At 37.5% G+C, this 14,284-nt stretch overlaps 1 protein-coding gene across 1 annotated transcript in view; it reads right to left on the bottom strand.

Moving 5' to 3' along the window:
• The window catches only part of MRC1 (mannose receptor, C type 1), a 135,260-nt gene that overhangs the window by 67,703 nt on the left and 53,273 nt on the right, over nucleotides 1–14,284 (bottom strand). Inside the window, exons 9-11 of the mRNA XM_006869905.1 lie at nucleotides 9,087–9,272; nucleotides 4,591–4,748; nucleotides 419–529 (exon numbers count right to left, since the gene is read on the bottom strand). Coding sequence (XP_006869967.1) covers nucleotides 419–529; nucleotides 4,591–4,748; nucleotides 9,087–9,272 — 455 coding nt within the window. The remainder of the gene's footprint in view (nucleotides 1–418; nucleotides 530–4,590; nucleotides 4,749–9,086; nucleotides 9,273–14,284) is intronic.

Raw genomic sequence — 14,284 nt, 5'->3', positions numbered from 1 at the left:
AAGCAGGCTCAGCAGAAATTAATATTAATCAGAAAAGATGTCCAAAGATACTTTTCCATCAGCAATTTCAGATTATCTACTGGTAATGCTCCTGACAGCCTGTGGCATCTTAGACTACTAACACTTTAATGAACACCTTCTCATGACTGCTTTCATGTCTTTATAGGCTCCATTCTATTTGTTGTTCTATTCTTTCCAATGAGTAACCCCATGTTAACTGTAGAGAACACTGACAAGTTTTTGGAGAACAGTGATGCTGAACATTAACAAATAATAAACTGTTGACCATTAGACAGTTGCAACATCTGGATATAAATGCTAATAAAGCACTTTTTATAGATATTATATAATGAAATAAAGCTAACTCAATCAAATAGTATTTGCTGATCTTAAACCATTGTGCACATTCTGTACTCACTTTCCGGCAGCCTGCTTCTACTTCCACTATTTCTGGAGTTTGGGTTTGTGATCTCATCTTGCAGATGTAGTCAAGAGGCTGCTCACAGGCCCAATCTGCCCAGTATCCATCCTGCAGAGAGCAAAGAAAACAAAGGAAGGCTTCTCAGTGGTCTGACTTCAAAGCTCCCTTCTTGTGTTTTAGATAAGAAAAACTAAGATCCAACATTATTAAGAGAAAATGAAATCTACAAAAAGAAAGAAATGGTGTAGCAATGCACATAAACAGCAAATTTTACTTTAGCTATAAAGACGTAAAGAGAGATTGCAGACCCAGCATGCTTTTGGTGGCGGTGGTTGTTCGCCGTTGAGTTAGTTCTGACTTATATCAACCCTATGTAAGGTTTCTGAGGCTGTCAATCTCTCATGGAGTGACTGGTAGATTCAAACTGCTGACTTTGTGGCTAGCAGCCCAGCTCGTAATCCACTACACTACTAAGACTTCTTATATCTTATTTTTGATCACGCCACTACTTGGAGGAACCTAAAGGGAGACTGTGAGCATTGGTGGCTCATCGGTAGAATTGTTGCCTTCCATGACCAATGTTCAATTCTAGGTCAATGCCCCTCAAGCATGACTACCACCCATCTGTCAGCAGAGGTTTGCATGTTGCTATGATGCTATGCAGGGTTCAGCAGAGTTCCACCATTAAAGTGGACTAAGAAACAAAGGGCTGGAAATCTACTTCCAAAAATTAGCCAATCCACAACTAGTGCAGGACAGGGTAGTGTTCCGTTCAGTTGTACACAGGATTGCCATGAGTCTGGGGCTGATATGAACTGAGACCAACTTGAAGGCAGCTAACAACAAAGGTAAATTAACATACTTGACAACCCTAAAAGGATAGTACTAAGAGATTTGTGGAGTCTTGGTATGGCACTGTGGGTTAATGCACTGGACTTCAAGGTCAATTTGAACTGTAAGGTCGGCGGTTCAAGTTCACCAGCTACTCTTCAGAAACTCTATATAGTGTTGCTATGAGTTGGAACCAACCCAATGGCACTAACAACAACAAGATATTTGTATGCAATCTCTTTTCAATCACTACAGTCGATTCTGTCTTCTAGTTGACCAAATACATATAAGTCACTCAGAAAATAAACTTCCTTACCCAATACACCAAATCTGAAAACATTCCTAAAGCCCCAATCACCCTTTCTCCCTTCTTATTTCATCTGATGAGCTATCCTCCTGGAACTATGGTTAAATACCCACCTTGCTTCAGATCCAATCCCTTCCCATTCCCTTAAAAATTTCAGGTTGACAATGACCTCTTCTTTCCTTCCACTAACTGCTAAGCTTCTTGAAAAAGCTTTCTGCAATGTCTGTCTTCAGTTCCTCTTCTTTCTCTTATCTCAACCAACTGCCATCTGACACTCAACCCTGCAGCTACAGTAAGTGTTACGATTTGACTGTGTCAAAAGGAACAACAAAGTCAGATCTAACCCTAATACCTGTGAGTGTGACCTTATTTGGAAATAAGGTCTTTAAAAAATGTTATCAGTTAACAAAAGTCATACCTGAGTTGAATAGATCTTAATTTAATCTGAGCACTGTCCTTAAAAGAGAACAGATACAGACATACAAGGGAAGGAGGCCATGTGGAATGAATGCATCTTCACACCAAGGAATGCCAAGAAACACCTGGAGCTACCAGAAGCTGGAAGATGCAAGGAAAGATCTTCCCCTTGAGCAGATGTTGTGGTTAAGTGTCGTGACGTAGTTTCCAACTCAAAGTGACCATAAGTAGGGTGTTCTAAAAGCAGCTGATGGGTTGAACCACCAACCTTGTGATTATCAGTCTAGTGCTTACAGAAAGGGCATAATCCTGCTGGCATCCTGAATTAAGTCTCTTAGACTCCAGAACTGTGAGAGATTAAATGTCTGCTCTTATAAATGTACCAAGTTTGTAGTAATTTGTTATAGTATAGCAATAGGAAACTAACCATAATTCGTTATAGTAACATTAGGAAACTAATCAGTAACATTTATAAATTGAAAATTTGGCCTCATCACTCCCCTTTCTCTAAACTCATTTATTTAAACTCAATGCTAGTGTTCCTACTCACTTTTCTACCTCTAACTCCGCATTTTCAGCCAATATTTCTCTCAGTTCTAACAAGCATGGTACTCTCTGGTGTCTTCTGCCCTTATACCCTGATGCCTATTCTTTGGAGAATTAAATCCTGCCCTTTTCTTAACCTTTTAATAACAATAAAAATGATTACAATGGAAATATAAATCCAACATACATACTTTTAGTTGTTATTTACTGAAGAATAAATGTGGGCCAGTCACTGTGCATTTCACATACACTAACCTCATAGCCACCATGTGAGGTTGGTTCAATTATTTTCCCCATGTTAGAAATAAGGAAATAGGCAACATAGCAAAATCCAGCCTCTTTGTCATTATGTTGATCGCTTATTAAGAAAACTTTACTTTATATTCTTCAGTTGCTAATGTTATATTTAAAACATAGGAGCAAGCCTTGATATTTTAACACCACCATTCAGCCTGAAAAAATAAATCTAGTTTTCTCCAGGTACAAATCCCTTACAATAGAATCCAGAATGGATCTAACTAGGTCTGTATTTATTCACAGCAACCAGTTGAAAGTAGGACCAAAGCTCTCTAATAGGATCATTCAAGATTGTATATATATATATATAATCCAGCATAGAGACAGTATGAGTATCAGTTCTTGATTCATTTCATCCTTGAATCAAAAGTTTCTGTCTGTTACCTTTGTGAAATTTTAACTGCGTTAGACAACTGAGAGAAATGTAAGAGATTGAATTTGAATTTGGTCCAACTTTGAGCCATGTCAATTTACTTAGAACAGAAGCAATATAAACAACCATATAAGTAGGGCAAAAGCTTGATTGAAAAATGGAATGATCTTCTAAAGGCACAATTACAGTGCCAGCTAGATGACAATGCCTTGGAAAGTTGGGGCAATATTCTCCAGGAAGCTGTATATGCTCTATACCAACGTTCCATATATGGTGCGGTTTCTCCAATTGCCAGGGTTCACAGGTAGAGAAACCAAGGAATGGAAATGGGAGTGGTACCACTCACTATTATTCCTAGTGACACACTTGAAAAGTTTTGCTTTCTGTTCCTGCCACCCTATGCTCTTTGAGTTTGGATGTTTTAGTTCCAAAGGAATGAATACTCCAACCTGAAGACATAGTATTGATTCCATTGAACTGGAAGTTAAGAATGCTCCCTGGTCACTTTGCACTCCTCATGCCTCTAGATCAACAGGCAAAGAAGGGAGTTACTGTGTTAGGTGGTGTGATTCCTAAGGGGAATTAGATTGACATTACATAATGAAGGTAAAGTAAAACATGTGTGACATCCAGGAGATTCTTTAGGATGTCTTTTAGTATTACCATGTCCTGTGATTAAAGTCAATGGCAAACTGTTGTTGTTAAGTGTCATTAAGTTGGTTCCAATGCATAGCGACCCTGTAAAGGGTTTCCAAGGAGCAGCTGGTGAGTGTGAACTGTCGATTTTGAGGCTGAAGCTGACTTGTGGTCCAGTGCTTGTACTATGGTGCCACATGAGGACTCCAATGATAAACTACAGCAATCCAACCCAATTCCAACATAAAGACTAATAGCCTAGACCCTTCAGGAATGAAGATGTTGGTTATCACCAAGCTAAGAACCATGATCAGCTGAGGTGCTTGCTGAGGGCAAAGGGAATATAGAAAGAGTAGTTGAAAAAGGTAGTTTTAAATACCAGCTATGGCCACATGACCAGCTGCAGAAACAAGGTATGTTTATATTACAGATATATATTTTGTTTTGTATGTGTGTATTAGATATTTTTGCTTTGTTCATATAAGATTTAAATGGGGCCAGTCAGTCAATTAAAGAGATACTTCTTTGGGGGTGTGACCTGCTCCCAATATAATGGACATGCAGGAAAGTCTCTATATTCCTCTGCAGACCTGGGATTTTACAACTGTAAGCTAGTCCCTTGATATTAAACTTTTCCTTATACATATATATGAATGTTTCACTGGTTTTGCTTCTCTAGAAAACTCAGCCTAAGACACCGTTATAGTTTTACATGTGATAAACTTGGTTTTTGTAAAGTACCTATAATTACAATTGCCATACCTTGCCTTTCATCACAACACAGTCTTCCTGCCTATTGTTTTCATGGCTTGGTTCTCCACGCAACCATTTGGTAAATGTTACAGGTGTCCCGTCACTCCATTCAAAGAACATCTGAATCTTGATATCATTTAAACCAATCCACAACTGATCACTTGACTCTAAACAGGAAGGAAAACACAAAGGTAATTTATACAAAGATCACTTTCCATAGGATAAGACAGCTATCAGGAAAAGAAGTGTTCTGCTCTATCAACTTTGACTTTATTACCTTTGATATTATAATCATTTTACAGATTCCCATCTTGAGGGCTAACCTGCATGCTGTATTCTGAAATTAATTTAGGTTGGTCATTATTTCTGTGTTGTGAAGCTACTTTTTTGCTACAAATAACTTACCAGCCTTCTCTAGAAAATAACATGCCAGTGATACTGTTGGAAATATGGTAACCTATTTATATGTGTGGCGCTGTGGGTGAATGTGTCAGACTGCAAAGCCGTTTGAACTGCAAGGTCAGTGGTTCAATCTCACCAGTCGCTCCTTGGAAATCCTATACAAGGTCACTATGGGTTGGAATCGACTCGACGGCACTTAACAACAACAACAACTACATTCATATATAGGAGTTCTGGTGTGATGCAGGAGGATAAGCACTAGACTGCTAACCTTAAGATCAGTGGTTCAAATCCACCATCCACTCCTTGGAAACTGTTTACAGGTTCACTATGAGTTGGAACTGACTTGATGGCACTAAACAACAGCAACAACCACATTAGTGTATAGATTCGTGCTACTACTAAGTTTCATGAATGTTTTAAAATAATAAAAATTAAAAATCACTTTTATCTTACTATGTCTGCCTGTCGTACATGAGTTGCCTTGAGTTACAGTCATTTCAACTCAATGGCAGCTGACAGTAACAGCAATGTTCTTATCTACATCTTAGAGGTATTTCTATTAAAGCTCAGTCACTCTACTAGAAGTGAAAGTGATCTATACAATAAAGAGAAATATAAACTGAGGAGTTAGGCGGTCTCCTGATACTTGGCACTTAATAAACAATCTCTAAATGAGTGTAACCATTTCTACCATGAAATGCCTTAACATTAAAACCCATATAACAACCATATATAAATATGAAATGTTATTATATATATATATATATATATAATTTTGAAATTCTCTGTAGAACATTATTGATTTTTAAAAAAAGTAATTTTCATTCTAAGAATTCCATATGAACAATTAAAATGGGGCAAAATGTAAGTGATTAAAAGTCATGAGATTTTATAACTAAACATATCAGCATTTCCAAATTTAAAAACTAGGGAATCTGCAACTCTATATTTAATCTGCACTAGTGGGAATTCCATTATGAATGCTTGTTTTATGCTCTTTAAATAATAAAAATAGAAGTACATGCCAACTAAGAGTCTACATGAACCATGGTCTCATCTATGCTGAGACTAGAAAAACTACATGGTGCCCTGCCTCCTCTAAAACCATTCTGACCAGAGAATAGAAAATCCTGGTTAGAATGAGAGGAAAATGTAGAACAAAACTCAAATTCTTAAGAAAAAGCCAGACTTACAAGAGACTAGAACCCCCAAAGGTACTGCCGTAAAATACCCTTTGTACTTGGAATGGAAGCTATTTCCAGAGGTCATCTTTCATCTGAATAATAGACGAGCTTATAAAATAAACAATATCATCCATGAGTACCATGTTCCCTTAAATAATCAACTATATGAACCCAAATGGTCAACATTTACCCAAAAGCAAAGAGGAGAAAGTAGGCAGGGACAGGGAAGCTAAATTAAGGAAACAGAACAAACAGAATAGAAGTAATGAAACATTGTGGGAAATGTAACCAATGCCACAGAATAATTTGTATTAAAAAAATGTTAAAAGGAAACCTAACTTGCTGTGTAAACTTTCACCTTAAGCACAGTAAGAAACAATTTTAAGTAGTTAAAAAAATCAAAAGTACTTCCCAAAAGATAGTTAAGATGTTGTAGTAGAAGAGGAGAGAAATACCATACAATATAACAATTTTCCCTATATAATTGAATCTCTTCCTCTTAAAAGTTGTCACTAAATTTTACTTTTGAGGAAGTCTTAGGCAGGCTGAATGCCAGTCACAGCAGATGTTTCCAAGACCATGAAGCATGACTGGCATTGCCAGCACTAGTCCCCCCTTTTCCTTTCACTAGCTCTCAGATTATGATTTCTTGAGTTTCAAAATGACCTCTTGTACTCCTTGAGGAATTATAGTCCAAGAACAATGAAAAAAATGAAATTCTAAGTCCCTCTATACAATTAATAAAATTCTTTTTTACTAAATTGTTCTTCTACTCTAGCTCTTGTAATTCCTAAGCATACTCTTGATCCTATAAAATAGATATAGTATGTGAGTGTAAGGTTAGTAGACTGAGTTTTAGAAATTAGTTATGGAAGTTGTTCTAGCTGTAGTCATAATTGATGTAGAAACCACTTGTAATAAATAGTGTTGATTCTGACTCATGAAGACCATATGTGTGTCAGAGTAGGACTGTGTTCCACAAGGTTTTCAATGATTGATCTTTCAGAAGTAGGCCACCAGGCTTCCTTTTAAGGCATCCCTGGGTGGATCTGAACCTCCACCCTTTAAGTTAACACTTGAGCACATTAACCAGTTGTACCATCCCAGACTCCACTTATTTGGAAAGGTCCCAATTAATCCCATTTAAATTGTGAGGTACTGTGGGCTAAAGCATTGGACTGCAAAGTCATTTTGAACTGCAGTGTTGGTGGTTCAAGCTCACCAGCCTCTCCTTGGAAACCCTATACAGGGTTGCTATGAGTCAGAACCGACTCAACAGCACTTAACATCAGCAACAAGTGTATTTCCATTATTAATATAAATTAAACCATGAAAATGCACTAAAACTGGGTTGCTAGGATCTTTAATTTATAAGCAATATTTTTAATTTAACAACCTTACTTTCATCAATATTATTTTATAATATTAAGTAAAGAAATCCTTATCAACAGTTTAAAACTTAGAAAGTTTCCTGATGGAGATTTTACTAATTCTCAAGCTGAATTAAAACACAACGTTTCCCTTCCCCATTCAACTTCCTAAAATACTTATAGCAATAAAACACTGTTGTTGTGTTGTTGTTTGCCATCTAGTCCGTTCTGATTCATGGGATCAAGCCATGTAAAGTAGGGCAAAATTTGCACATTCCATGACAGCATCTTCACTAACCTGGTTCACTTGCCTACTTTAGTAACTGCCTATAAGCGTGCTGATAACGTTAAGTAATTGTTAATTCAGATATGTCCATTCTGATTACAGTATCATCTTTCATCAGAATTTTCCAGGGTAGGTAAACATAGGGTAATCAAGAAATTGTTTACAAGGCTCAACAGGCTATTATCACAGCCTAATGACCTCATTGAAGTAAGCAGAAGAGGAAAACTTCCTCTACCATCGGTGCTAGGAATAGTCATGTTTTGGGGTCCTTTATATCTTTCTGTGTTATCACTGTGGTGGTGTGAGTAACACGTTGGGCTGCCAACCACAAGGTTATCAGTTTGACTTCAGCATCCACTCCACAGGAGAAAGATGAGACTTTCTGCTCCTGTAAGGGGTTATAGCCTTGGAAACCCCATCCAGGGTCAGTCTGAGTCAGAAACGAATCGATGGCACATTGCAGCAACATTGTTTTTTCCTCTCTCCCACCCCACAACCCTCATTGATATCAATTTTGGGGCACTATGTGTCAGGAAACGATCTCCACCGTCACCACCATCCATTTCCTCTTAGTTTTCCTTGCTAAAAATGAAGAACAGCTGCAGCTATTCGGCAGCCTCATCAGTGGAAGATGAAAATGAGAATCATTTCATCAACAAGTACTGCTGAGCACCTATTATCATTATGCCGTTCCTTAGCCTCCTCTCCTTCAGGATAAATGCTCCCAACTCATTTCAACATTTTTTTATGGGTCCAATTTTTGAAGGCTTTATAGTATAATAATTTAGTTATTGCATTTTCTATGCATTTCTTAAATTATGTATCCAAAATTGAAGCACACTTTTTTTAAAAAAGGTTTGAGTCAACACCTAACCACTCCAGAAAATACTCAATTTCTTTCACTAGTTCTTGTGGGATAAAATCTGGACCTTAAAAATATATATACACATATACTCGAGCAACTCCACAGTCTGAAACATTGTTGACAAATCTAAGGTAGACTGCTCTGAGTCTAGATTATTTCTAAAAATATATACATACAAACACTGTTCATAAATTGAACATATATTTTAAATAAATTTGATGATCTTTCCATAATTATAATTTTAATGTTTATTATGTAATTTTCATACTGCAGGTATTAATAACATTTACTATTATGAAATGGAACAAATCATTCCATTTTATATCTCCTGCCAGTTTCCCAGAGACTGACACAGAGTGAGGAGGGCTACATATGATCCATGTGAGTTTTCTTACCATATCCCAGCTGTGAGAAAATGAAGTCAAATTCTTCGATGCTGTGGATACTTGCCAGATCACCTCCTTCCTTCCTGCATGCAGCCAAAGCATCTCTTTGGATGCGCTTCTTCTCTCTGTGAATCTTGTAACAGTAACCTCTGTATGGCCACCACTGACTAGGGCAGCTAGTAGGCACATCGCTTTCTGAAACAAAAGTTTGAAAACACTGAACAAGACTCTATTACTTAAAGAACGTCAATTTATATTTTTAGTCTCATGTAAAATGTTCTCAAATGCGCAGCCTTAATAAATGCTTAATATATGCTAAAAAAAAGGGGGGGGGTTTATGAATTAGTATCATCTTCCATCATAGAAAGGGATTCCCTTAAGCCCAGTTTTAACTAAATAGTAAGTTGTCATGGTGACAAAACAATGTATTATTGTAATACAAAAGAATGCTTTTAAAACTCTGTTTCCACAGTCCTGTTTAGATTCTGTACAGTTCCAGTGCTTACAAAAATAAAGATTTTAGCATAGCTGTGGAGCCCTCTACTGAGATATTTTAATTTTGCTGCCTAGACATTTCAAATTCATCAAACAGATGAATTTGAAAAATATTTTAAAACATGAAGACAACCAACTTGAGTGAAATGAAGGGGAGTTCCCTGGGGCAGCCACAAAAGATGACTTGTTCCTCTAAAGCAGCATAGTCTAGTAGAAATATCATATAAACCACAGACATAATTGTAAATTTGCTAGTTGCATGTATGGATCCCTGGTGGTTTAGTGGATTATATATTATGCTGCCAACTGCAAGGTCAGTAGTTCGAAGCCACCACCATTCTGTGCTACTCTGCCCAACAGGGTCACTATGAATCTAATAGACTCAATGACTCAGTGGGTTTAGTAGTATATTAAATCAAAATAAACAGATACAGGTAAAGTGAATTTTAATACTATATTTGCAGACCCTATATAACCAAAATAAAATGAGACATTTTACATTATTTTTTATCATATGAAGCCTTGGAAATCCTGTGTGAATTTTACAAAGATGACACATTTCAGTTCAAACTGGCAATGTATCGCCTGTTCAGTGGCCACATGTAGCTAGTGGCAACAGTATCAGACAGTGATGCTCTAGGGACCTGGGAATTACAGACCAGCAGGGTATAAAATCACTGTGTGCTGTGTAATTTGATCTCTGGTAAGCTTTCCAAACTCTGGTATATTTGAACTCAGATAAGATTGAAAGCAGGAAGTATAGAGATTTTCAAGAACCAATGTCAACAAGTGAAACAAAGTGAGGCATGGTAGAGAAATGCAAATAATTTACTGAGTGCTTGAAAATATAAACAGAATTCCCCAGGAAGAAATTATATTAATATTTCCACCCTATACAGAGTCGCTATGAGTTGGAATCAACTCAACAGCACTTAGCAACGATCACAACAATTTGACAGGTGAGCAATCTAAACAGGGTGGGTTAAGCAAGTAGATCAAGTTACAAATCTGCAGCTTCTATGCCAGAAAAACTGTAAAACAGCCATTCCCCTCTTTCCAAAAGGAGCAATTTCAAACTTTCTGATGGAGAATTGTATGGGCTCTTCTAAAAAGGAAGGCTGATACTGTGGTGGTTGGTAGCTTGAAAGACGCCGATAGGAGTATTACGAGTTATCAGTAGTCACGGAGTTGATTCTGACTCATGGTAACCCATATGTGGTCAAAGAGAACTGTACTCCGTAGGGTTTTCAGTGGCTACTTTTGGGGAAGTAGATCACGAAGCCTTTCTTCCCAGGTACAACCAAAAAACAGGGTGACTCATAAAATAAATGATGCCACCTAGCTCCTTTAAATAATCATTTAAATGAGACCTAACGCTCAACATTTACCCTAAACCAAAGAAGAGAAGTTGAGGGAAGCTGGATTCATGGAAACAGAACAACCAGAGTAGAAATAATGAAAATGCTGACACTGTTGTAAAAATTGTAACCAATGTCACCAAACAATATATATAGAAGTTGATCAATGAAGACCTAATTTGCTATGTAAATTTTCTGTAAAATATTTCTAAACAAATAAATGCAGAAACAATCTACAGACCATATGACATAATACGCAGAATTGCTAAGCAAAAAAATAAAATAAAAAGAGGGCTAGGTTGATATGTAAACTGAAAGACAAAAACAATTATAAACCTCTTTGTTTAGGTATACAAAACATAACTGTAAGGATTTACACCTAGAAACAAATATTCTCCAGGAAGAGAAGTTGAGCACTTAGAGGTAAGGGTGGGAGGAAAACACTGTTATTTATCATTTTGTTCTATTTGACTTTTTAGCCATGTCAACTACACAAGTATTTTAAATAAATTATAAAGGACTGTCAGATTTTCCTAAGGAAGAAAAATTAAAGAATTAGGTATCCCTCTTAAAGACAGTCATACTAAACAAAATGCAACTTGTTGTGTCGGTTTTCAGTCAATTTGAAGAAAGGTTGCATTCTTACCTTAGCAGTTTAATTCTTTTATATAACTATCATGTAAAACCTAGGGCATAACTGGATTTTTCCTGGAGTCTAGCTTAGAAATAAAATTCAATTCCTACTCTTTGGATATTTTTATTTAATTCCCTTAAAGATTTCAGTGCAAGATGTTAAATAGCATCAGGGCGCAGTCAGAGCCTTAAATTGTAAGGGCAGAATAAAAACATCCCTTTTGGATACTTATTTGCTCACATGGATTTCAGTTTTGTCATTTATGCAAGTTTTATATATTTTCTGAATATCCATTTCCTTATCTATAAAGAGCTCTGGTAGCGTAGTGGTTATGAATCTGGCTGTTAACCTAAAAATCAGCAGTTCAAAACTACCAGCTGTTTCTCAGGAGAAAGAGGAGGCTTTCTGCTCCCGTAAAGATTTACAGCATTGGAAACCCTGTACAGGGTCGCTATGAGTCGGAACCGACTCCACGGCACATAACCACAACAACAACAACAATGAATAATAGGAGTCCTGGTATGGCTCTGTGGGTTAATGCACTGGATCACAAAGTCAGTTTGAACCGCAAGGTTGGTGATTCAAGTTCACAAGCTGCTCCTCAGAAAACCTATACAGGGTTGCTATGGGTAGGAACTGACTAGATGGCACTTACCAACAACAACAACAATAAATAATAATATCTACCTCATAGAGCTATGATGTTGGAGGAGACTATTGAAAGTGCCATGGGCTGCCAAAAGAACCAATAGATCCATTTTGGAAGAAGTGCAGCCAGAGTGCTCCTTGGAGGCCAAGATGGCCAAACTTTGTCTCTCATACTTTGGACATATTGTCAGGAGGGACCAGTCGCTGGAGAAGGATATCATGTTTGGTAAGGTGGAGGGTCAGAGAAAAAGAGGAAGACCCCCAATGAGATGGACTGGCCAGTGGCAGCATCGATGGACTCAAGCATGGCAACAGTAGTGAGGTTGGCCCAGGATCGGGCAGTGTTTCGTTCTGCTGTGCATAAGGTCACTATGAGTTGGTACTGACTCGATGGCACCTAACAACAATAAAAACAACCTCATAGGAGATAAAAATCTTATTTATGTTGTTGCTGTTGTTGTTAGGTGCCATCAAGTCGATATGACTCAGAGTGACCTTATGCACAACAGAACGAAACACTGTCCAGTACTGTGCCAACTGCACAATCCTTACTGTGCTTGAACTCATTGCTGCTGCCACTGTGCCAATATTGTTGTCCTCTTTTTCCTCTGACCCTCCACTTTACCAAGCATGATGTCCTTCTCCAGGGACTGGTCCTGCGTGATAACATGTCCAAAGTTATGAGAGACGATGTCTGGCCATCATGGCTTCCAAGGGGCATTCTGCTTTTACTTCTTCCAACACAGATTGATTTAGTCTTTTGGCAATCCATGATATTTCCAACATTCTCTCTAACACCTTAACTCAAAATGCATCAACTCTTCTATGGGCTTCTTTATTCATTATCTGACTTTCACATGCATATGAGGTTATTGAAAATGATTTGGGTCAGGCACACCTTAGTCTTCAGACTGACATGTTTTGCTCTTGGAAACTTCAAAGAGATCTTGTGTAGCAGATTTGCCTAATGAACTCTCTCATTTGATTTCTTGACTGCTGCTTCCATGAGTTGATATTTGATTCAAACAAAATGAAATCTTAGATTACTTCAATCTTTTCTCCATATATTATGATGCTATATACTGGTCCAGTAGTGAGAATTTTTGTTTTCTTTACACTGAGGTGCAACTCATACTGAAGACTGTGGTCTTTGATCTTAACCAATAGCTATTTTAAGTCCACTAAGTTTTCAGAAGTCCTGGTGTGGCACTGGGGCTAATGCGCTAGACTGTAAGGTTGGTTTGCAACCGCAAGTTCAGTGGTTCAAGCTTGGCAGCCATTCCTTGAAAACCCTATACAATCCTGGCACACACTTTTCTTACATTTAAGCCATTCACCGTTCCCTTTCTCTGTCTGAACAACTACCTACAGGCCTATGTACAGATTACTCATGAGCACAACTAAGTGGTCCAGAATACTCATTCTCCACAATGTTGTCTATAGCTTGTGATGATCCACACAATCGAAAGCCTTTACGAATTCAATAAAGAACAGATAAACATCTTTCTGGTGTTCTCTGCTTTCAGTCAAGATCCATATAACTCAGCAATGGATCTCTCATTCTTTGTCCTCATCTGAACCCGATGTCAATCTCTGGCAGTTCCCTATCAATGTACTGCTGCAGCCGTTTTTAAATAATTTTTAGCAAAATTTTACTTGCATGCAATATTAATTATATTGTCTGGTGATTTCTGCATTCTGTTGGATCACCTCTCTTTGGAATGGACACAAATATGGAGATCATCCAATCAGTTGATCAGCTAGCCATTTTCCAAATTTCTTTGCATAGATGTTTGAGTGCCTCCACTGCTGCATCAGAGTGTTGAAAGATTTTAATGTGTATTCCATCAACTCCCAACTATTCCTTTAGTATCACTATGGACTATTCCTTTAATATTGCTGGCTATTGAGCATAAGCTTCCCTTGAAATGGTTGATAATCAACCACTTCTTTTTAATACAGTGACTCAGTACATTCCTTTCATTTTCTTTCTGCATCATTCTATTGTGTCAATAGAATCTTTCAATACTGAAAGCTGAGGCTTGGATTTTTTCTTCAGTTACTTCACCTTA

The sequence above is a fragment of the Chrysochloris asiatica genome, unplaced genomic scaffold (genome assembly GCF_000296735.1).
Source record: "Chrysochloris asiatica unplaced genomic scaffold, ChrAsi1.0 scaffold00137, whole genome shotgun sequence".
NCBI classification, from domain to species: Eukaryota; Metazoa; Chordata; class Mammalia; order Afrosoricida; family Chrysochloridae; genus Chrysochloris; species Chrysochloris asiatica.
Note: the sequence above shows the minus strand (reverse complement) of the source record. Positions and strands in the feature narration are given on the sequence as shown.